The sequence below is a fragment of the Rhincodon typus genome, chromosome 3 (assembly GCF_021869965.1).
Source record: "Rhincodon typus isolate 14 chromosome 3, sRhiTyp1.1, whole genome shotgun sequence".
NCBI lineage: Eukaryota > Metazoa > Chordata > Chondrichthyes > Orectolobiformes > Rhincodontidae > Rhincodon > Rhincodon typus.
This window is the reverse complement of record NC_063334.1, coordinates 80,510,591-80,535,590: the sequence shown is the minus strand read 5'-3', so window position 1 is coordinate 80,535,590 and position 25,000 is coordinate 80,510,591. Positions and strand designations below refer to the sequence as shown.

The 25,000-nt window shown below is 39.9% G+C and overlaps 1 protein-coding gene across 2 annotated transcripts; it reads right to left on the bottom strand.

Moving 5' to 3' along the window:
• Positions 1–2,807: 2,807 nt before the first annotated feature.
• Positions 2,808–20,978, bottom strand: riok2 (RIO kinase 2 (yeast)). Of its 2 annotated transcripts, none has more exons than XM_048594671.1 (8): positions 20,652–20,978; positions 17,184–17,322; positions 13,540–13,656; positions 11,522–11,697; positions 9,130–9,218; positions 5,385–5,576; positions 4,071–4,163; positions 2,808–3,321 (listed from the first exon to the last, which is right to left on the bottom strand). In XM_048594671.1, exons 1-8 carry the CDS (start codon positions 20,838–20,840, stop codon positions 2,808–2,810), a joined length of 1,509 nt encoding a protein of 502 aa, XP_048450628.1. In that variant the 5' UTR covers positions 20,841–20,978. The 2 variants fall into 2 exon arrangements, with proteins under 2 accessions (XP_048450628.1, XP_020388092.2); XM_020532503.2 differs by lacking the exon at positions 20,652–20,978 and adding an exon at positions 20,145–20,367.
• Between the last annotated feature and the right edge of the window lie 4,022 nt (positions 20,979–25,000).

Here is a 25,000-nt window from a genome sequence, read left to right as displayed (position 1 = left end):
GAAGAGAAATTATTAAATATAAAAAACTTACTGGAGGAATTGTTGAAGTACTTAGCAGACTGCCCACAGAACTTAAACTGGTAGTCCTCTGTCTGTGCTCATTGACGTGCATCAAGCTCAGTTCATTTCTACAGAATGGAATAAGATTTTACAATTCAGTGAAACTGGCAACAAATTTACTACATTTTATGAAACAGACATATCAATATATCAGAAAAATATATTGTGACCTGTTGATGAATCTCAGACAGATATATAAAACACAGTAACAGGTCACAGCAAGACTTCCAGTCCATCCACTGGGCATTCCCTTCATGCATTTCTAATAACTTTTGCCTGCCTCAAAAGGCACAATTATTTTTTCTTGTTTCATCACCTTTATCTGTTTTGATATTCACCACTGTTTCAGTAAAAAATATTTTTCTTGCATTCTGATTTTCTTTAGCTGTTTTTGCATTTATAACTTGACTGTGTTAAAATTCTGTTTATCTTACATTTTAAAAAAGTGCAAATCTTTCTAGCACTTGTCCTCTCACTTCAAGAGAGATAAGACATAGCTATCACTCAGGGATGAACTGCATCCTTCTCTGTACCTCCTAAAGAACTAAACAACCCTGTGAAACAGTGAAAAAGTAGTTTCAGTACTCCAAATGTAGTGTAACCAGGTAGGGATAACATGGTACAAATAGCTTAAACACAAGCTGTTTGATTTATTTTGCTACGGATTCAAACATATTGTTTGTGTATTGTACTGTAGCGAGCCTCAAGACCTTCATCTTACTTATTACCTCAAAATACATTCCTATTTAACATACAATGCATGTTAGCCTTCTAAAAAAGCTTGCATTTTCCTGTATTAAATGGTTTACTATTTCTCTATCTACTGATAGAGACAGACAAGATTTTTGTAATTAGATGTATGTTTATCATTTGTCACTGTTTTCAATTTGATACTTGGATCCAACTCCTTTCTCAAAGTCATGTTGTTAAAATAGCACTTTCAATCTTGAGGCACTCCATTGGTAATTGGCAACTAAACAGATGGATGCTCATTTGCTACTACTTAGTCCTAACCAGCCAACTCAGTACATTCCTATCTATCCCATTGGTTTGGACTTTATGCAGTCACCAATTACGCGGAACATCAAATATCTTCTTTAAATCCTGGCAGATAACATTCATGATTTTTCTGGAAAGCAATCCAGTAAATTAATTAGGCACAATCTCTCATAATTAAAAGCTTGCTGATGGTGTCTGATTAGCTCCTAACCCTTAAATTATCATCCAGAATACCTTCAAACACTATATCAAGAGTAAATACAGGTTTCACAGGTCTTGGTGCCTCATGCCTCATTCATTTTGAGAACGGGGAGTAACATTTGCTATTTTCTAATCCTCAGGATTTGGCCCAAATCCACTTCTTTATTTTCAAATATATCCTTGCTTCCATCACTTTTATTCAGCCAACTCCTCTTTTACTCTCTTTAATTCTTTAGTGTTCTGCTTTGTGCTTTTGTCTTAATGTTCTTAATGAATCATCTTTGCAGCCCTCTGTTTTGTACCATTACTTCACTTAGCTTTATTGATCTTGTTATCATCAATGTTCAAAAATGTTCTATTTTCTTACATTCTACCATATGCCTTTCAAGTATCTCGTCTAGGCTCCTTACCATTTTATTTGTTAAGTTTCAAGTTCCTCCTAATATAAACATATTCCTGCATGTGGTACTCATCCATAAAACTGCATTTCAAACTGCAAGATTGATATTTGCAATGTAATTAAGTTTGTCAGCTCTGTAGTTAGAAAAGTCTACACAGCAAATACATTGTCTTCAGAATTTTTGCTGTGTAGGAGCTGATCTACAACCATATTATTGCACTTTCTACAGCTGCAGCAACTCAAAATACTGAAGCAATCTTTCAGGAGTAAAGAATGCCAGAGCATCTCAATACTTTATCCGTACAAACATTTCTCACACACAAGACTAAATATTAACTATGTTGATGTGAAAACAGCAATATTAATAAAATGTACATAAACTGTACAGAGGAGAACTAACCGGCACAGGAAGTTATTATTCATTATTACCCCATTCAAAAGGAGAAAACTAGCCAGATGACCTTCTGGTGAACTGACTAGTCATAGTCACAATGTTTCAAATTAAATGCCAGACTTCAGTCGTAGGAATGCTATACCTGATTTTGAGTAAGTATAACGGGAATATTAACAAAATAAGTCTGATTGCTAGCAATATCCACTGATTTCTACGTACAGATGATAGAACAACAAAACTGGGCTCAAATGAAGCCATAGGCAAGGAGAAAGTTCTACTTTTTAAAAAAAATGGGATGCAGAAATAATATTGATATCAAAGTATGCCTTTACTTTTCCTTCCCAAACTGAACCATCTGCAACTTCAAAAATCTTGGAAAATAGAATATACTGAATAATAATAATCTGTACAGAAAAGACTTGGCATGCTGGAGGTTTCACAAACTATAGAACCACTTTTAATTTTTCATATATTCATTCAGGAGATGTGAGCTATTGTCCAACCCTTGATGCTCTTATGAAGGTGGTAGTGAGCTGCGGTTAGTGAGCTGCCTTCTCGAACAACTGCAGTACATATAGTGTAGAAGCATTCTTAATGCTGTTAGGGAGGGAGTTGCAGTATTTTGATCCAGAGACACTGAAGGAGTGGGTGATTCAGGGTGATGAGTGGTTTGGAAGGGACAAAAACATACCTAATATAAATAATGCTCTACAAGAAAGCCATAAAAATGCTACAAAACACAAGACTGCTGAATTAGTACCTGAAAGGTCTAAATTCCTTGTTTTGAGTTGATAGATCGATTAAGTCTGGGCATTTCTCTTCATTTCTTAGATCCTCATCACTCTGGCCTGTATGATGCACAGCTTCGGAGGAATGTTCAAGATTATATTCTGTATCGACATTAGAGAGTTCAACAGTATCAACAACTTCAGTATATTGCTTTTCAGTATCGTGTACATTTATTTTCAGATTTTGCAGATCAATATTTTCAACTTCACTGGTTTCTGCAACTTCTGTACATGTTTTTTCCACAATGTTGAAATTAGGAGTAGGAATCTCTTTAGTGTCTGTCTTATTTTCAGAAACCAAATCAACATTTTCAAATGTTTTATTTGAGAATTTACTTTCATCATCCAAATCATCTTCTGAAAATCCGGTTTCAACATCATCTGTTTCAGGGCCTGAAGCATGTAGCAGCTCAGAATCTTCTTGGAGTTCTTTAGTGTAACCACTGACCTCAATCTCCACATCCAGTGAAGCCACCTTTCTGAAGTAAGTATAGAAAGAATAGTGGTTACACAGAGTAAAATACAAGTAACAGTTCTAAATTAGTTGCAAAGCAAGATAGGGGCTGGTAGGGAAGAGAAAGAGGAAAAGGGAAACAGAGTCCTCAGCTGTACAGTCAAGAATTAATAAACTTAAATATTCTGGCATGTGTCATAACCTTGTACACGACTATAGAGGCATACTGACCAGTTTCCAACAAAAGCATTAAGAATGGATGACAACAGCAGGAACAATTCCATTAATGTATAATTTAGTGGCTTGTCATTTTTTTTGTTGATGTCTATTAACCAATTATTTTAAAATCCAAGAATACACTATTATTTGAATCTAATTTCTCTCTGGCTTGAATTCATTGATAAACTCAGACCTATATATTAATAATACTTTAAATAAAAAATGAAAAGTTATTTAATTGTAATAGGTATGTCTTCTGGACTGACAGCAGCCAACTGTTAGTGGAAAATACCACTTGCATCACCACTACATAGTAGCAAATGTAAACACCTTGCTTAACCTACTCAGATATTTGAGATACTTCTTTTTGTTCTTGCAACATCTCTCTTTCAGCATATCCAAGTTCTGTACTCCCAAACAATAGCCAACAAAATTGCATTATTGGTGGGCATAAAATGATACTTTATGAACATACTACCAAATGACATCCAATAAATTAGTCTAAAGTTACAAAAATAAACTCCACAGGAATGTATCAACTCAAATGTTGCTCACCTGATATCCTTGAATGTTGGATAAAGTTCACTTTCGTAGTTAAAGCGTTTGATAAAAAAATCACGAATGCATTTTACATCTCGATTAAAGTACCTGGAAAAAGATCACTTTATAATTAATATTTTCAGAGCTGCTGTACAAAAAATATACTTTTTTGAAAGCCTCCCTGTAACTCATCACGTTAAAAAAACTGCCATTAAAAATTTGCTATAAGAGATAACAAGGTGTAGAGCTGGATGAACACAGCAGGCCAAGCAGCATCAGAGGAGCTGGAAAGCTGACGTTTCAGGCCTAGCCCCTTCTTCAGAAGCTTCTCCAGCATCTGCAGTTCCTACTATCATTAAAAATTTTCTTTCTCCTTTATAAAACAAACAGGAATTTTATTAAGATCTTATGATTTATCCTTTTGGCCGCCAATACCTTGCAAAAACCAGTTCATGTTTATGCAAATTAAACTTCTACAAAGTATACTAAAGACCTCATTTTCTTATCATCATTAACTTTTGATTTTATACTTTAATGACCACCAAATCCCATCCCCAAACACACTACTTCACATATAAAGATAGGAAGGCCATTTAGATTGTTGTTAAGTAAAATTAGCAGAGGTTTTCCTTTTCCCTCTCTTTCAACCCTGATTCCAGCTTTCTTCTTGAAGCTTATTTTGCCTCTGTTGAGTATCTTCTATTTAGTGACATTAAAAATTCACTATCCAAGAATTGAGAGCTAATCTACCAAATTATAACATTATTTGCTTCAGCCATCATGCAAAATAACTGTCTCAGCAGGGTCTCTAAAGAGAGAGAGAAAAAAAAGGAAGAAATACTACAAATACTGCACGTTCAAAATAAAAGCAGCAAGTACTGAATAGATCCACAACTACCTGAAAAAGACCTAACATTGTGAATGGAAACCTTTCAACAGAACTCCGGAGATAAGAGGATGCCCACCCAAAACCCCTTTTCTTAAAAAAAAAGTGGTGTTTCTGGACATTCTCTTCTATGTTGCGTATATTTTTCTTACAAATTCTAGCTTTAGTCTTGGTCGTGGCTTCTATTGGATATAGACCATAATCACTTCATATACAGAAACTACCAACCTGTTATGAATCAAACAGTTGGGCACTTATGAAAGAAAAGCTGGAAGTAAAGTCTTACCTGGATAATGCACCTTTGTAGGACAGACAATTATAACTTAACGAGTTGCAGAATGCAAATCAATATTGATTTATTTGTGCAAGAAACAGAATATCATTCATTCTAAATCTGTGGTAAGTTACCCCACATAAAATGAACAGAAATTAATTGTATTTACCATTCAGCATTTAGATGAGATGTAGATACCATCTGTGGAAAGTCAATCATTGTGACATGGTCCTCATCATCCAACATCAAGTTAAATTCATTGAAGTCACCATGAATTAAACCATGATTAGCAAGTTTAACAATAAGATCCATCAATTCGTTATATGTTTCTGCAGGATTATCAAGCTGGTGAACTTGACACCTAAAGCAAAACAAATCCATTCAATATTTTGATCTTTAAAGCTCCTATTGCTACCCCCCTCCTAAGCCTTGGCTCACAGTGCTGGTTCAGGACAGGGAGTGAGGCAGTGAGTTGGGAGAGGTGGTGAGCTGCAGGTATAGTCGAACAGTTATTAGGATACTAAAAGTTAGCAAGTTAATAATCCTTAATAACAGGATTTTTGTTAATACCACTGATCTACCCAATCTGCTGCAGTTTGTTTTGTAGAATTGTTAAAGGAAGTTTGAATACAAAGACATTTGACTTGTTGTCAAAACTATAAGGCTATTTACGGGAGGCTAGTGAAAAGTCTGTGATTCCTAGCATATCTCGAAATAGTAGTGCAAAGGTTCCTGTGAGGTTATCTCACAGGGCACCATACACTGCATACTTCTAAATGTTACCTCTCACCAATTCACTTTTCTATGCATTGTACAAGTCTACCTCAAAAATGAAAATGGTTCATTACTTCACAAGTAATAGATGTTTATTCTAAAAAAGACTTGGTAAAATAAGTGTCAATACTTCCCAAAAACTCTCAACATTCATAGTCATAGAGCATGGAAACAGACTCTTCAGTCCAACTCATCTATGCTGACCAAACCTCCGAAATTAAACTAGTACCATTTGTCTGCATTTGAGCTATAGCGCTCTAAACTTTTCCTTTTCATGTACCTATCCAAATTCTTTTAAATGCAGTAACTGAACTTGCATCCATCAGTTCCTCTAGCAGTTCTTCTTTACATATGCACCATGCTGTGTGAAAAGGTTGCCCCTCAGGTCCCTTTTAAATCTTTCTCTTCTCACCTTAAAATTATGTCTTCTAGTTTGAACTTCCCCCACCCTAGGGAAAAGATCTACACTATTCACCTCATGTATGCCCCCTCATGATTTTATAAACCTCTAAGGTCACCCCTAAAGCTCCTATGCTCCAGTAGAAAAAGTCCCAGCCTGTTCTTATAACTCAAACGCTCCAGTCTCAGCAAGTTTCTGGTAAATGCTTTCAGAATCCTCTCCAATGTAATACCTTTCCTACAGCAGGGCGACCAGAACAGTACACAGTGCTCCAAAAGGTGGCCTCACCAACATCCTGTACAACGTCAACACAATGTTCCAACTCCTATACTCAATGGTCTGAGCAATGAAGGCAAGCATGCTGAACCACCTTGTCTACCTCAGATGCAACTTTCAAAGAACTGTGTACCTGAACCCTTAGGTCTCTCTGTTCTACAAAACTACCCAGGACCCTACCATTAACTGTTTAAGTCCTGTATAAGTCATTCTCGCTCCTAGGATTCCATTCTCTTTTCACAATGGTCTCAAATCCAGTTCCTAGTTTCCTCCATAACATTCATTTAAATGACAGGGACACTGTTTTTGACTTCGACCCTACAGTTTACAAGAGTTAATCACATTCCAAATTCAAAGAGAGACTTTACCTCTGCCTAATGTTGTTTGTTGATGCAAAGCATTTACTCATTCATAGTAGTTTTAAGCAACAAAAACATTTTATAAGCCAAAAAGTTGCCTCTTTTGCATTTTCCATCAAAAAGCAAGCTTTGTTAGACTTTTGAATTTGACAAATCTGAAGAAAAACATCCTGGTTTTGAACTGTAACTATCAGTTCAATTTTTGCCATGTCAAATGACTAAAATGAAAGTTGCATGAAAAAAAATTAACAAATGCTTCTCTCATATGGTGGTTTAAAGGTTATGGTATTGAACTTAAAACTTAGAGGTCATAAGTTCAAATTCTACCACAGTAAATGTGAAATAAATCTGAAGCAGTCCACATCCAAATGTAGTTAAGACATGGAAAATATCCAGTCTAGGGCTAAAATGTGGCAATTAACATCTGCGCTACACAAATGGCAGAAAATCACCATCTCTAACAAAAGAGAATCTAACCATCATCCCTTGCTATTCAATGGCGCTATCATCACCGAATCCTTCACTACCAACATGCTGGGGGACATCATTGACTAGAAACAAAACTGAACTAGCAATATAAATAGTGTCTGTAAGAGCCGGTCAGAAGCTAGGAATCCTGCTGCAACTAATTCACCTCCAGTACACCATCTACAAGGCACAAGTCAGAAGTGTGACAAAATACTCCCCACTTGCCTGGATGAGTGCAGCTCAATCAACACTCAAGAAACTTAACACTATTCAGGACAAAGTAGCCCACTTGATTGGTAACACATCCACAAATATCCAATCTCTTTACCATCGATGCTCGGTTGCAGCAGTGTGTACTATTTACAAGATCATAGAATCCTTACAGTGTAGAAATAGGCCATTTGACCCAACAAGTCCACATCGACCCTCTGAAGAGCATCCCACCCAGACCCATCCCCCTACCTTTTCCTTGTAACCCTGCATTCCCCATGGCTAACACACCTAATCACACATTCCTGAACACTATGGGCAACGTAGCATGGCCAATCCACCTAACCTGCACATCTGTGGACTGTGGGAGGAAACCGGAGCAACTGGTGGAAACCCGCGCAGACACAGGGACAATGTGCAAACTCCACACAGACTGTCGCCCAAGGGTGGAATCAAGCCACAGTCCCTGGCAGCAGTGCTAACCACTAAGCCACCGTGCTGCCCTAAAACGTACTGCAGAAATTTACCAAGGCTCCTTCAATAAAATCTTCGAAACCCACAACCACTTTCAACTACAGGCAAAGCCAGCAGATACATAGGAACACCGCCACCTGCAGGTTCCGCTCAAAGCCATTCAACGTTTTGACTTGGAAGTCTATTGCCATTCCTTCAGTGTTGAGTCAAGATCCTGGAAATCTCTCCCCAACAGCATTGTGGATCCACCTACAGCACACGGACTGTAGTGGTTTAAGATGACAGCTCACTATCACTTTCTCAAGGGAAACTAGGGATTAGCAATAAACGCTGGTCCAGCCAGCGCTCATACTCCATGAGTGAATAGAAAAGTATAAATACTCTATAGACATTTTATTTCTACTGGTGGTACAAATCCACACATTACATTTAAAGTAGTGCACTTTTCAGAATTTATTCCATATACGAATGGATGAAACATATAAGGGACATTGGTTTTAGGCAGTGAGGATGTGGAAATTGGAGTAGCCTCTTCCTCTGTTTAACTCTCTAACACAGTTCTTGGCTGGATATGTACAGAGCATTGAGGGATCGCTTAGTCCTACCCACACCATGCTGCTTTGGCTCGTTAGTGTACATGTAATCTTGTACTGGAGTTTCACCAGGTTGGCACCTCATTTTGAGGAATGCTTGCTGCACCTCAGGGCACATTCTTTTGCACTCTCTGAACCAGGTTTGACCACCTGACTGATGGTAATGGCATAGTAAGTCAATATGCCAGGTGTGTTGTTTATAGATGTTGTTAAGTGAAATGCTGCAGTTGGTAACGGCTTGCAATGCTTCATAGATACCCAGTTCAGAGCTTCAAGTGTCCATTTTATCTGCCACAAAGTGTCTTAAAGAAACTCTTTTACAAAATTTTAATCATGCTCTGAAAGAATGCTGATACTTACATGGGGTAGCCATTTATGAGCTCCATGACTACAGCATGTCTGTTGAAATCAACTGGTTTGGGAACAGGGAATCCTCGGTCAGATAATGCCTTGACACAAATAAAACACCACAAGTGAACATACTGCTCTTGATTAAATTAACTGTCAGAATATTTAATCTGCTTTAAGATTGTAACTTATCAGCCAGATATTATGTACATTTTGTTTAACTGTGCAACAAAAGGGATCTTGATCAAATGGATCAATGGGCTGAAAAATGGCAGATGGAGTTGAATCTGGATAAATGCGAGGTACTGCATTTTGGTACGGCTTATACAATTAATAATGGGGCCTTAGGTAATGTTGTAGAAGAGGTATCTAGGAGTGCAGGTGCATAATTCTTTGAAGTTTGCATCACATTTATATAGGGTAGTTAAAAAGGTGTTTGGCATGCTTTCCTTTATTGCTCAGTGCATTGAGTATAGGACTTAGGAAGTCATGTTGAGGTTGTACAGGACATTGGTGAGGCCTCTTCTGGAATACCGTGTCCAGTTCTGATTGCCCAGTTATCGGAAGGATATTATTAAGTTAGAGGGTTCAGAAGAGATTTACCAGGATGTTGCCGGGTATGGAAGGTTGAGTTATAAAGAAAGGCCGGATATGCTGGGACTTTTTTTCACTGGAGCACAGGAGGTTAAGCAGCGAACTTATAGAAGTTTATAAAATAATGAGGGATATAGATAGAGTTGATAGGAGTTGTCTTTTCCCTAGGATGGGGGATTTCAAGACTAGGGGCCACATTTAATGTGACAGGGGAGGGATTTAAAAGGAAAAGACACGAGAGGCAAATTGTTTTTTTTTTAGATGCGGGAACAATCACAATTTTTAAAAGACATTTGGATAAGTACAAGATAATGAGAACTGCCGATGCTGGAGTCTGAGATAACAGTGTGGAGCTGGAGGAACACAGGAGGCCAGCCAGCATCAGAGGAGCAGGAAAGCTGACATTTTGGGTCGGGACCCTTCTTCAGAAATGGGGGAGGGGCAGGGGGCTCTGAAATATATAGAGAGGGGGGCGGTGATAGCAGGTAGATAGTGGAGCGGATAGGATGGGAGAGAAGACGGACAGGTCAAGGAGGCAGAGATGAAGCTAGTACAGGTGACTGTAGGTATGTAGGGGTGGGGGTGGGGATTGGGGCCTGCCCACCTATCCGCTCCTCCCACCTCACTGACCAATCCCCATCCCTACATACCTACAGTCACCTTTACTAGCTTCATCCCCGCCTCCTTGACCTGTCCATCTTCTCTCCCATCCTATCTGCTCCACTATCCACCTGCTATCACCGCCCCACTTTTCTATTTATTTCAGAGCCCCCTTCCCCTCCCCCACTTCTGAAGATGGGTCCCGACCGGAAACGGCAGCTTTCCTGCTCCTCTGATGCTGCCTGGCCTGCTGTGTTACTCTAGCTCCACACTATTGCCTGAATAGGAAAGGTTTGGATCGATATCGGCCAGGAGCAGGCAGATGGGACTAGTTTAGTTTGAGATTATGTTTGGCATGGACCGGTTGGACTAAAGGGTCTGTTACCCTGCTGTATGACTCTACGACTACCACTATTACTAGTAGTACTTTGGTCTTCACACTGATGTCCGAGAGAAAGGTTTAAAAATTCTTGTGCTGACATCCAGTGGCTTTTTAATGGAACTGCATGCTGCTTCTCAATGCAATATCCCATTCATCTTGTCAGTTAAGTGACTGGGATTTGGACATTGTAAAGGTCTATCATGGGGTTCATCAAAAATCTAACTGAACTACAGCTTCACATAGCAAGTGTTACATTTTCCCAGAGTTGGAGCAAATAGTAGTTTCTGTTTTGAAATGGAACTCTGCAGCAGAATTTCACATATAATTAATGATTTAATGAATCTTAGACAAGGGAAATGTGGACCAGTTCTGTCTTCAAACAGGAGTTGTGCTAGTTAATGAAGAATAATTGGAACAAGTCTGAAAATCTTACTTTAAACTGATCAGTAGCTTCTATTTTAGAACAGGGAAAAAAATTCTGAAGGTGCATCATAGGTGGAGTCATTCCCTTATTAGTCTTTCTCAACTACCTTCCCTTCTTTTTCTCCTCTCACTTCATGCTTGCTTTATTTTCTCTCATCTTTACAAATTTCTGTTCAAGTAGAAGATTGCAGATGGCAGATGTGACAGGGAAAGAACCTTTGCAGAAATTACTTGAAACATTATATGATGGTAGCACTCCATCTTATTACTGTGACAAGCGAACAGCCTCTTGCTTCCCTTTCAGTTTTGGGCCACATAATTTTAAAGTATATTAAAAATTTTCTACTTTATTCATAGGATAAATCTTGGGAAATTAATCACATGCATTTCAGAAGGATTAAGTACCTTCATATACGCATATTCTTTCATTGCTGCGAGACGAGAGAGATAAAGCCATGACATTTTTTGTCTGTGTTTGTGGTAGTCACGTTTGTTCTTCAGATTCCGAAATGATGTACGACCCAACCTGTGCAGTTTTAAAGCAAACTGTTCTTCCTCTTCATTTGCAACAATATAAATATCTGTAACAGATCAATGCAAATTAAGATATTGTTGGTCCAAAGAATCATTGGATTTAAAACATACACTCAGTTTCTCTCTCTACAGCACTTTGTTTCTTAGTTTCTCCAACATCTGCAGTGTCTATTTCTAATTAAGATATCATTGCATCTGGTCAGATTGCAATTTTTAGGACCTCATTTACAGTAGTTGGATCAAAAATGGACCAGCTCTCCTCTATAGTAAATACGCACCATGAGCTGAAGAGTTCTTAGTTTGAAAATGGTAATAGAAAACACAAAGTATAATCCCAGCTGGTGGTAGCTCAGTCAAGTCAGATCCCAAAGGAACCCTGGCTTGATAAATCATGTGCTTAATTTTTCCTGTTATTGAGAGTAGATGTCAATCACAAACATACTCACATAACGCAGATGTTCTTTAACAAAACAACATAGATTTATTACTTAAAAGGAGAGAAACAAAAAAGTGGTTTCACCCTGTTCTCCAACATTATCCTTTCACAGATAATCAAATCCAGAGAAATTTCACTCGTACTGTATCTGTAAGATTTTACTGGGCTGATTCCTCCCAGTTTCTTTTTCTTGGCCTGTAGAGACAACTTTTTGATTTGTTTCTGAGTCTACTAGCATGGCCTTTATGTTTTCAGTTCTAACAACATGAATATTTTTATTCAAACTTTCCTGGCTTGGAACTGCCACAACACTAAAATGCTTCAGCTATGGTGACTGGCTCTCGTGAATTAAGATTTGAATTGCCTGCTAGAAGAATTTTTCTCCCTTCTGACTTGAACTTCTGGAGAACTTGAACCATCTGTTCTAAATTCAAAACAAAAGTACTGACTTTATGGTCTGTTGTACACTCAACTGTATAAACATTCCACCCATTAAACACAGATGTTCTACAAGGCACTTGACTGCGCCACACACTGTTTCAAATTATTTTTTGACCTGTTGAAAGAAAGTTCCCTTCTCAGAACTGAACCACATCAATTTGCCTTTATTTTGCATCCAAATCCCAAAGTATAATCAATACTATGCATTTTTCATCATAATCATCGAGAATACCATTATATCCTTTTTCCTTCTTAAGCATCACAAAGTATACAGCCAAGAATGCATTATAAAAACATCTAGAATGACAAATTAGTAAGTAGTGACAAAATATCACAAAGCATTATGTGATTTACACCAAAGCTTATTTTTCCTGTAAATGCAATGTTAAAATTTCCCAAGTTGTTTCCGTTTAAGAACATAATCAGTGAATGTCGAAAACAAATATCAGAGTGTAATACAAGGCTGCAACAAACTTGGAAGTATTTGGATGGCAACAGATCACAAGTGCCATCTCAATATGTAAGGTGAATATACCTCTAAACATATTCCCAGATACCTTTTCTAACAGAAAAATAAAACAAAGAACTGCAGATGCTGCAGAACGGACAAACAAAAACAGAAACTGAAGAAACACAGGTCTCCTCAGATGCTGTGAACAGACTAAGATACTAAGGACAGACCCTGAGAGGTTCACTGAAAAGTCAGTATAAGCAGCCATAGACTCGTTGATCTGTTTAAAGACCAAATCAGTACTAACCAGACTCATGAGTCTCCAAATGTAGACATATTTAATATTTTACTCTTATACAAAATACAGTTTTAGTTTCCAATGTGCTTAGTATATGCATTTGGGCACTTTATTATTGTCTTCCCTGCCTCAGTTGCCCAAGGAGATGTTGGTGGGCCTTTTTCTTTAGCTACTTAGGTTTACTTTAGTATTGCAACTTACCATTCACAAAATGATTCCTTAATTTCAAATATTGTGCAAGCTCAATAGTTTTTATTTCTTACCAGATTCTTTGCCAACACCCATTTGATTTCCAACTGAATTAAAGACATTTCGTGAAGAAAGAGTTTTCAGAGCGAGATAATCATATCCAGCATTTGTCAATCGATAACCCTGAACTGCTGAAAAAGAAATAAGGCAATGACACAAAACGAAGATGAATAGAGAACTGCTGAAACATTTAACTCTGCTTCTTCTCCACAAATGCTGCCAGATCTGATGAGTTTCTCCAGCAACTTCTGCTTTTATTTTGCTGAATACCCTTGTTTGGTGGAGTTTCTGGTCACTTCCACTTCGAATTCTCCATTCCACAATGTTGCAATTAAATTTAAAGAACAACACCTATGAGACATTTTACTGCCCTCTGCCTTCAAAATTAAATCTAACATCTAATCCACCATTCTCATTTTCTCTTGGACAGCAAGGGAATGGTCGTGGATGCATTACATACCAGCATTTGTGCTGGGTAAAACCTATGGATAAGCAATCATTTGGCTGTTCCAAGGCTCACCTAATGTTCCTGCCTTCACATTATGGGCCACTGAAGCTTTCCTCCTTCAATATTTTGTGGTAATCTTCTAACCCTCCATTGAACTTTAATTTTGTTTGTACATTTCGCTCAATATCAAATCTTCTTTTTGCACAAACACACATTTAATTATTGCAGTCGCCCACCCTACACAGATCTCTTTTGACTGTTTCCATCCCAACCCTTCGTTTTTCTCTACTCTCTGCCTGCTCCACAGCTGTTCACCTCCAAAATTATTCACCTGTCAAAATATTAAACACCAATTTCTTCTGTACAAATACTGCCTGACTGGCTGAGGGATTCCAGAATTTTCTGCACTGACCTTATCTCAACACTATTGAATGATGATGTTTATAATGTGAAGCTAATTTAAGCAGCTTCTACAGTTGTAACATGATGAACATCGTGCACGATTTCTACAATTTTGAGGTTTAAAAGATTGTTCCGTGTTGGAGCTGTTTTTAATTATGGTAAAATGAAAGGAGTCACAACCTGTTTTAAGGCCTGGTTGAGGGGGCTGTCTATTCTCAAGTATAGAGTGAAAATCCTGGAAATCCCTTATTAACAGCACTGTGTGTATATACTGACATCGAATGCAGCAGTTCAATACAGTAGTTCATCACCACATTCTCAAAGGCACTTAGGGATACACAATAAAGTGCTGGCCTAGCCAGCGAAAGAATATTAAAAAATGCAAGAATGGGAATGGAAGATCTGTGTGTTTACAGTGGTTAGGGCTCACATCTCCAAATTCCCAAGAAGATGTCAATTTCAATTTGTGAACACTTATGCTGTAAACTATTTAACTTACTTCCAAGGTAAAAGTACTGGGGTCTAAAGAAAAGCAAATTAGCAATTCTACCTGCATACAAGGTACATGCAATTCATACTGCCCTGGGCTTTTAGAGGGGAGAGATAGGGCTCTTGTGGCACAGTGGTAGTGCCCTACCTCAAAATCAGGTCCCCAGATCAAAATTCCACCTGCTCCAGACGTGTGTCATAACATCCCCATACAGGATGGCTTAAAAAACAAGATAGGGCTCTTGTGGTGCATGGTAGAGTCCATTCCACTGATCTAGGAGGCATTGGAACAAGTCCCACTTGCTTCAGATTGCATTATATGATTCCTGAAAAGGCTGGTTAGAATATTTCCAGAGGGTTAAAGATTTCGAAGGTATCCCAGAGCTCTCACACTCAGATCCAGAAGTGAGGGAGCAACCAGAGGCCAACCATCTGTATGGTTCACCAGGCAAGTGTGTTGGTGGAAACTCACATTTGGATTGAAAACACCAAATTTGTAAGAATTTGAAACATGGCTAGAAGATTTGCCCAGCTTGCCCTGAAGAAAACACTCATTGTGAAAGTTAGTTCTGGGATTACAAGTTATGAGGCTAGGAAAAGAACAGAACTAAACCCTTTGGAGTCCAGAATCATCTTAGACTGGTTCTGGGAGAAAACCTGAATGGCTACTTAAGGGACAGTTTACCAATGGAAAAGATTGTCAGTTGTGTTGAAACTAAAATAGGAAAATCCTTTTTTGGAATTTAAGGTGTAAACTACACAGAAAAGCGATGTTTAGTCAAAGCATTTTCGTCTGTTACAGGCTACAGGTCTAAAAACATGAATTCTTCTTGTGTCATCCTTTCAGTTAACCAACTAGAAGTTTAAATTTATAACCTTTTAATGATTTCTACTGAGATTGGATACAATGCATGACTTCCCACAATCTTTCTCTATTCAAACTACATGCCTCTAGAGAATGTTCCCACTTCTATAGTCAAGGTGATCCTCAAGTTGGAGGTGGTGGTGTCCCAATGCATCTACCGCCCTGGACCTCCAATGTGGTAAATGTTGAATGTTTGTTAGAAGTTAATGAAGAAGCCTCAGTTAATTGCTGCAATGAACACAGTAAATATTTAAAGATGGTGAAAGGAATATCAAACAGACTGTTTTGTCCTGGAGCATTGAGCTTCAACTGTTGTTAGATCTGGACTCAAAGCAAATGGTGTGTAGACTACTACACTCCTGAGATTATGCGTTACTTGTCTCCACATTCCCAGCCAATGATATGATCTTGTGCCAAAGCTGACTTTCCAGGCACAGAACCCACATTGATAGACCAGGCCTAGTTATTAACACAATATGATCTCAACACCGGTGTAGGTTTAGCAATGACAGCGCATTTTGTTGGTAATGAGAAGCATGGAGCAGCAGGCTTGCTCCTGGCCTTTGGCCTGTCTGTTGCAGAGCAGCACCATTCGATACCAGAGGCCAAAGTCTTTTATGCATCTTTCATATACCAGAAAAGCTGCAATCTTCAAGCCTTTACTGAGCTTGAAACAAGGTTCAAGCACCTAACATTCATTCATTCAACATGCCATTTGGTATCAATATACACATTGGCATAATTCTAGGAAATGGAACTGGAGGGCAAGAATGGCCCGACAATCTCACATCAAGAGGCCCACTGTACTTTGCAGATAGGTGACCCAACTTCTACCCTTCAAGGGATGCTTGGAAATTTCAGAGCAACGTATTAAGAGTCAAAATAATTGTATCGCTGGTACTTTTGACTTGATCTGTATGCCTGGTTTTACCTGGGTGCAAAAAAAGCCCCGATGTTCACTAAACCTGAACATAACTATGAATTGTGCAGTCACAGTTCAACAATCAAATTCTAAAGCTTTAGAAGAATCTGAAAATCAATTCTTCGGCTTTAGAAACATTATTAAAATAAACGTAATATGTAGAATAACATATTCTGGTCCTTTATTTTAGTGCCTTACTACAACACAAGCTACTAAACAGGATTTGGCAAGAAATTTCAATTTTGCAATGTTGGAAGGGGCATTTGTCTCAGTATCATAAAAGGTTGAGGTAATACAAGCATACTTCACGCCACACACTGAAATACTTAGCTTGTGTACAGTTCAGTGAAATTGGTACGTTTTAGGCAACAATAAGGCATAAACTAAAGCACCACAAACAAAAATTAACAAGACCAGCAAATATAAAAGGATTACTGTTACTGAAAAATGAGAAACTGAAGTTCCAAAATTTCACTAAGACAAAATATTGTAAGACAACTGATTCAATCTGTTAATTTTACTAAGAACTTACTTTTTGTTCTCTCATAAGCCAACAGTTTGTGTTTTACCAATTCACGCAGGATCTTATTGCATCCACCATGTTTAAGGTTTGATATTGAAGCAATAAGACTAGGTGGAACAATTTCATGATTCTTCATTCCCATTTCGACCTGTACAGTAATAGAGCAAAACAAAGATGAAACTATCAATTTAGGAGATTTGGAATAGATAAAAATGAGACAGGATTTCATCATAGAATCATTATATAATCCCTACAGTGTGGAAATACTCCCTTTGGCCCAACAAGTCCACACCAACCCTCAGGGCATCCCACCCAGACCCATCCCCCAATAACACGCCTAATCTATACATCCCTGAACACTACGGGCAATTTAGCATGGCCAATCCACCTAGCCTGCACATCTTTGGACTGTGGGAGGAAACCCACACAGACACAGGGAGAATGTGCAAACTCCACACAGACAGTTTCCTGAGGGTGGAATTGAACCCGGGTCCTTGGAACTGTGAGGGAGCAGTGCTAACTGCTGAGCTACCGTGCTGCCCAACTGAAAAAACACTGAAAAAAAATTTAAAAATCAAGGTAATTATGTGACTAGCTTACTACTACCACTCCCCCAAAAGAAGATAGGCAACAAAGTAAACATCACAGGAAAATATCTAGGAAATTTCTCTCTATCCTAACCAGAGGAGTTGCTGAGATCCCCAATTATTACTATTCACAGGAACCTACAAGCTATATTTTGTAACTTGAAATGTTATTAAGAATGTATCCTGGCCACTTTTAAAGGTTGATAGGGGATTTCTTTTGTTATTTGTTCCCGAGGCCAAAATCAAAACTCCCTGTCTAATGGTATTGGGGTTCTGTCTATAGCACATGGATTGCAGCAGTTCAAGCAGGCAGCTCACCACCAACTTCAAGGCTTAATAGGAATGGGCAGTAAACGCATCCCATGAATTAAAAAATGACTTCTTACCAACCTATTTTTATTTATTCTTTTCATGGTATACGAGCTTAGCAGGCAGCAACATTTGTGGCCCATCCCTAGTTGCCCTTGACCCCGAGTAGCTTGCTACACACACTTAATGGGGCAGCTATGAGTCAATCACATTGCTGTGGGTCTGGAGTCACACAGAGGCTAGATCTGGCAAGGACAACAAACTTCCTTTTCTAAAGGATGTCAGTGAACCAGTTGTCTCTTTACAACTCTCAGCAATATACTCACTGTCACCATCACTGGGAATAGGTATAAATTTGCGATATATTCATTTTTCAGTTTAAATCGATAGACATTTAGCTATTATAGATAGTTTTTAATCAACCTGTTAAGATACATGCCTGGAGCAGGGAGCACTTGAACCTGAACATTCTAGCCCAGAGGTAAGGACAGTACTACTGCACCACAAGGCCCTAATTCCAGATTTATTAACTGACTTTAAATACCGCCAACTGCCATGGTAGAATTTGAACCCATGTTCCATATTATTAGCAATGGCCTCTGGATTACTAATCTAGTGACATTATCATTATGCCTCTTTATTCTCCCCTTAAATCTTCAGTACAGATTTGAAAGGAGAAACCTTATACTAAAGACTACCTGCTTTTCCACAGCTTAAGCAGACAGAGTTTGAAAGTTCATGCCCCATTATACTTCATTGAAGTCATACTGAAAAATTACTCATGAGTGGGCAAAAAAAGCTACCATCAATTCAATAATCTTATAAAATTTACAAAAAAAAGTGATCACTTGGCAAGGCAGGAATCTGGCTCAATTGGGACCTGTTGAGTATTTTAAAATTTTAGATTTCCAGCATCTGCTGTATTTGGCTTTTGTAATTATGTTTACTTCAGTCCCAGTTCTCTTCCAGGAATTTGATGAGATTTGTATTTGTCTTTTTTACCTTCTATACTGTTATTGCTTCTGTCAGCAACTCTTTCTACTTCTGACATACTCCCCATGAATTTCAATTGAAATTTCTTCTGCCATGTTTCAGATCCAACAATGATTAGATATCTCCAACGTATTTTTGTTCTTCAAAGCACTGCTCTCATTGCATTCTATGTCATGCATTGTCACACTTACCCTCAACCTCTCTCTTCACCAACCATCAGAAAGCTATCCTGATCCACAGTTGCATTTCATTCTTCACCTCAAGTAATGCTTTCATGAAAAAAACCTTTCCTACAGATGTCAAGGATTGTAATCTTTTCTAAATTTAGGCCAAAAGAAACAGGAACAAGAGTAGGCTGCTGGGGCCCCTCGAGCCTTCTCCATTCAACAGGATCATGGCATATCTGACACTCCTCACAACCATTTTCATACCCTTTAATTTGTACCTCTTCTGTCAGATCCAACCTTAATGCAATTAAATCTACTGATAAGCTGCTTTTGTTCGGTGAACTAATCATTACCCTAGTCAAGTATCAACTGCTTTCCGCTCTTCCCTTTTCTTCCCTTCCTCTGCTTCGACAACTTGCTTAAAATGTTTCAGCTCTTAACTGTTTCCAGTTCTGACAAAAGTTGTTAATGTCACTTTTTCTTTCTCCATATATTTGGAATATTTCCAACGTTTTCTGAGAGTTCGATATTTACTGAGACATTAAGTACTAGAAAATGATTAATATGATGAAAATATTTGCCAGAAAAAGCCAGTGTTATATTTTAAATGACTGCCTGTAGCATAAAATGTATCAAGAACGTGTTCGCTTCCTCCGCTCCGAGAAACGTAGCGAACATTGAATTGACAGATAGGGCAAGTGATTTATCATTCAGCAATTTTATTAAACTCCAATTTTTTTTTTTGAAAGGCGAAATTATGCTGATGAGGGAGGATATCGCAGTCAGTTTACAAAACAGAAGGATTTGACAATGAGATACCTCCTCGCGGTAAATCACGCAGCCCCTTCTGTAATTACATGTGAACTTTAATCGAGCACAAACTGAGTTCCGACAGGCCCGGACCGGCAACTTACCCCAACCAGCACTCTGAAATCATCTTTCTGTAGGTACCTCAGCAACACTACGTTCAGCTTCCCCATCGCTGCGACCGGCGTGAGGTACAGGGGAGAAAGGAAGAGAAGATTGCAACCTCAATCCCTTTATAATAGAGTATGGAGAGACAGAAAACACTAGGCCTTCGTAAGAGCTGGATCTCACCCGGCTGTGCATGCGCACTCTCTGCCAGGTCCTCAAAGATACTTAGTAAAATTCACTATTCAGTTCGAGATAACAAACACAGCCTCTAAAGACTTCCATAATATATGAATTTAATATTATGATTTGAAACAATGAGATTAAGATTGGAGTACAGGTCCTTTGGATATGTATCGCAGTGTTAGGTTTGTATTTTGTGCTGCCAGGGCCTGGAGACGGTTGGGCTCGCGGATTCGGATCGGTGATCTTTGGAGTTATCCCGATTATAGCTCGGAATCTTGTCCTCCCTCAGAAACAGTCGGGGCCAAGAAGATCCCGGTGCGTACCTGTCTACTGGTGTCCATTTTTATTAGGCAGTCCCTGGGCAGTGAAGATGACTTTCCTTCACTCGGCTGTTGTGAAAGTTCAATGCTGGAACCACTCAGTCCTGCCACAGGTGGGGCAAGGCGGTGTTTACTGGAGCCAGTGGGTGGGATGCTCGGGCTTTCGCACGCTACATTCCGCTTGGCCTTCATCAACGCCTGCCGCAGACGATCGAAACGGTTGGCATTTTCGCGGGGATGCTTCTCCTCCAGTTTGGGCTATCTTGGGCTTGCAATTCCCGCTAGTCAGTGGATAGGGATATTGCTTTCATTCAGGGAGGCTTTGAAGATGCTTTCAAAACATTTCTTCTGCCCTCCTCCTAATGGCTTGCAGAGGAAATGGTTCAAGGATGTCCTCAAAGCCACCCCGAAAAATCGCCACAGATTGGTGGGAACCTCAAGCCCAAGAGTGCCCAGACTGGAGGCAGAAACACCTCCGATATGCAAATCTGCGATATCTAGCACTACATATTCCGCTTGGGAACCCAATGGTCTCAATGTGGTCTTCAAAGCTTCAAATCTCCCAACCCCCGACCTCACCCCAAGACCAGCCCATCTCGTCCCCACCTCCTTGACCTGTCTGTCTTTTCTCCCACCTATCCGCTCCTCCCACCTCACTGACTAACCCCCATCCCAACTCCCTACCTACTAGCCTCATCCCCGCCTCCTTGACCTGTCTGTCTTCCCTCCCATGTACCCGCCCCCACCCTCCTCACTGACTAAACCCCATCCCAACTCCCTACCTACACTCACCTTTACTGGCTTCATCCCTGCCTCCTTGACCTGTCCATCTTCTCTTCACCTATCTGCTCCTCTATCCACCTTCTATCATCGCCTCCCCCTCTCTATTTATTTCAGAGCCCCCTTCCCCTCCCCCATTTCTGAAGAAAGGTCTAAGCCCGAAATGTCAGCTTTCCCGCACCTCTGATGCTGCTTGGCCTGCTGTGTTCATCCAGCTCTACATCTTGTTATTCCAGACCCGAAACGTCAGCTTTCCTGCTCCTCTGATGCTGCCTGGCCTGCAGTGTTCGTCCAGCTCTACACCTTGTTATCTCAGACTCCAGCATCGGCAATTCCTACTATCTCTGCGATATGCAAATACAATGTTGTTATGATAGTGTAATTGCAGTGGGTACTGCAGATAATCTTTAAGTCAGGCAGAAACAAAAATAGTAATTTGCTGAATAAACTGGCAGCACCTGTGCAGAGAAAGCAAAGTCAACATTTCGGGTTCAGTGACTTTACTTCCACATCAAGCTGATGTTCACCTGCACATCTGCCAATGTGGTATACTGCATCCGCTGTACCCGTTGTGGCCTCCTCTACATCGGGGAAACCAAGCGGAGGCTCGGGGACCGCTTTGCAGAACACCTATGCTCGGTTTGCAATAAACAACTGCACCTCCCAGTCGCAAACCATTTCAACTCCCCCTCCCATTCCTCAGACGACATGTCCATCCTGGGCCTCCTGCAGTGCCACAACGATGCCACCTGAACGTTGCAGGAACAGCAACTCATATTCTGCTTGGGAACCCTGCAGCCTAATGGTATCAATGTGGATTTCACAAGCTTCAAAATCTCCCCTCCCCCTACCGCATCCCAAAACCAGCCCAGCTCGTCCCCGCCTCCCAAACCTGTTCTTCCTCCCACCTCAAGCCGCACCCCCATCTCCTACCTACTAACCTCATCCCGCCCCCTTCACCTGTTCGTCCTCCCTGGATTGACCTATCTCCTCCCTAACTCCCCACCTACACTCACCTTTACTGGCTCCATCCCCGCCTCTTCGACCTGTCTGTTTCCTCTCCACCTATCTTCTCCTGTATCCATCGTCTATCCGCCTCCCCCTCTCTCCCTATTTATTTCAGAACCCCCTTCCCGTCCCCCATTTCTGATGAAGGGTCTAGGCCGAAACGTCAGCCTTTCTGCTCCTATGATGCTGCTTGGCCTGCTGTGTCTCGGATTCTCCAGCATCTGCAGTTCCTACTATCTCTTACTTGAGAACTGATTGATTTGATTTGATTTATTATTATCACATGTACCTAAGAAAAGTTTTGTTTTGCGTGCTGTAAAGGCAGATCATAACATACAAAGATCATTGGATGATTGAACAGAGTGTGAGGAATACAAAGTTACAGCTGCAAACAAGGTGCACAAAAAACAAGATCAACATTAGATTTAACATTTGAGAGGTCTGTTCGGAAGTCTAATAACAGAAGGGAATAAGCTGTTTTTGAACCTGTTGGTATGTGTGTTTAAGCTTTTGTATCTCTGCCAGACAGACGAGGTTGGAAGAGATTATAACCAGGGTGGAGGGGTCTTTGATGATGCTGGCAGCCTTTCTGAGGCATTGAGAAGTGTAGGGAGAGTCAATGGCTGGAAAGTTGGCTTGTGTGTTGGACTGGCCTGTGTTCACAACTTTCTGTCATTTCTTACAGTCCTGGGCAGAGCAGTTGCCATACCAAGCCATGATGCTTCCTGTTAGAATGCTTTCTATGGTGCATCTTTCAAAGCTGATGAGAGTCCTTATGGACGTACTGAATCTCCTTAGCCTCCTGAGGAAGAAGAGGCATTGTTGTGCCTTCTTAATTGTCGCATCAACATGGATGGTCCAGGACAAATTGTTGGTGATCGTCAGTCCTAGGAACTTGATGTCTACACCATCTCCACCTCTGCTCCATTGATGTAGATAGGGGCATGCCCTCCTCCTTGCTTCCTGAAGTCGATGATCAGCTCTTTGCTTTTGCTGAAAATGAGGGTGAGATTGTTATGTTTACACCACGCCACCAAGTATTCTCTTTACTGTATTCTGTCTCTTCATTGTCTGATATCTGGCTTAGAATAGTGCTGTCGTCAGCAAACGTGTAGATGGTTGACTGAGATGAAAGTAACCTCTAACAGGGCTCAGGGTGCAGGAGTGAGTAAAGGACATGAAAGGAGACGTATAGGCCCTAAAATTATTGAAATCAGTATTGAGTCCTGAAGGCTGCAGAGTCCCCGAATAGAAAATGAGATGCTGTTCTTCCAGCTTGCATTGACCCTTGCTAGACCACTGCAGCAAGACCGAGACGGAAATGTTGGCCAAGGAACACCGGTGGTGTGTTGAAGTGGCAGGCAACCAGAAGCTCGGGGATTGTTTTTGTAGACAGAATGTAAATGCTCCACAAAGCGGTCGCTCAGTCTGTGCTTTCTCACCTCCATATAGTGGAGACCATGTTGTGAGCAGTGAATAGTGTAGACTAGATTGAGTTAAGTACAGGTAAATTGCTGCTTCACCTGGAAGGTGTGCCTGGGGCCTTGGTGAGACCACATCTGGATCTCCTTATTTAAGGAAAGATACTGGCTGCATCTGTGGAGAGAAGCAGAGGAGTGAGGATGAAGATTGGCACATCAGTAACAGAATTCAGAAAAAACGTCAATATCTCTCTGTAGATGCCTGTTTAAATGATGAGGTGAAAGTGAATTGCTTGGGCATATTCAACAACAAACAAAAGTAGTCCTTCCCCTTTAAAGAAACAATCCTGTATCGAAAAATAAGGCATTCGCATATAATAAAACCATAGACCATACAAAACAGAACAGATATAGGCCATTTGGCCCCTGAAGCCTCCTCTGCCATTCATTAAATCATAGCTGATCCAATAACACTCATCTGGATGAATGGTAAATTTTCAATCTAAAATTGATTGCTTTTTGTTATCCATAAATATTAAATGGAATAATCAAAAGCAGGTGTGTTGAGTTCGGTCCCAAATCAATCAAGAAATCAAGAAAGTGGTGGGATTCTTGTGTAGTGGTATTGTCCCTACATGTGAGTTAGGAGGCCTGGAATCAAGTCCCATTTGTTTCACACCTGTGCATCTCTGAAAACATTGGTTAGGCCATAAGAATTAGGAACAGGTGTAGCTCATTCAACCCCTTGTGTCTGCTGCACCATTCACCACGGCTGATCCAACATTCCTCATATCCGTGTTTCCCCAAAGCTCTTGGTTCCCTACTGATCAAGAATCTATCTGACCCAACCTCAAATGTACACAAGGACTCTGACCCCACAGCTCTGTGTAACAAGGAGTTTCAAAGACTCTCAACCCTCTGAGGGAAAAAAAAGAATCTTCCTTATTTCAGTTTTAAATTGGTACTCCTTTATTCTGAGATTCTGCCGTCTTGTCCTAGATTCTCCCACGAGGGCAAACATCCTTTCAGTATTTACATTGTCAAGCCCCTTAAGAATCCTATGTGTTTCAATGAGATCACCTCTCATTCTTCTAACCAACAATGAATAGAGTCTCAACTTGTTTAGCCCTTGTTCATAAGACA

Excerpts from the sequence above, each read along its gene's own strand:
- riok2 (XM_048594671.1), bottom strand. The coding sequence starts at position 20,840 with ATGAAGGCCAAGCGGAATGTAGCGTGCGAAAGCCCGAGCATCCCACCC. Across the intron at positions 4,164-5,384 it reads TCTCATCTAAATGCTGAATG|GTACTTTAATCGAGATGTAA; the intron begins GTAAATACAATT and ends ATCTTTTTCCAG. Across the intron at positions 3,322-4,070 it reads CCAACATTCAAGGATATCAG|AAAGGTGGCTTCACTGGATG; the intron begins GTGAGCAACATT and ends TACTTACTTCAG.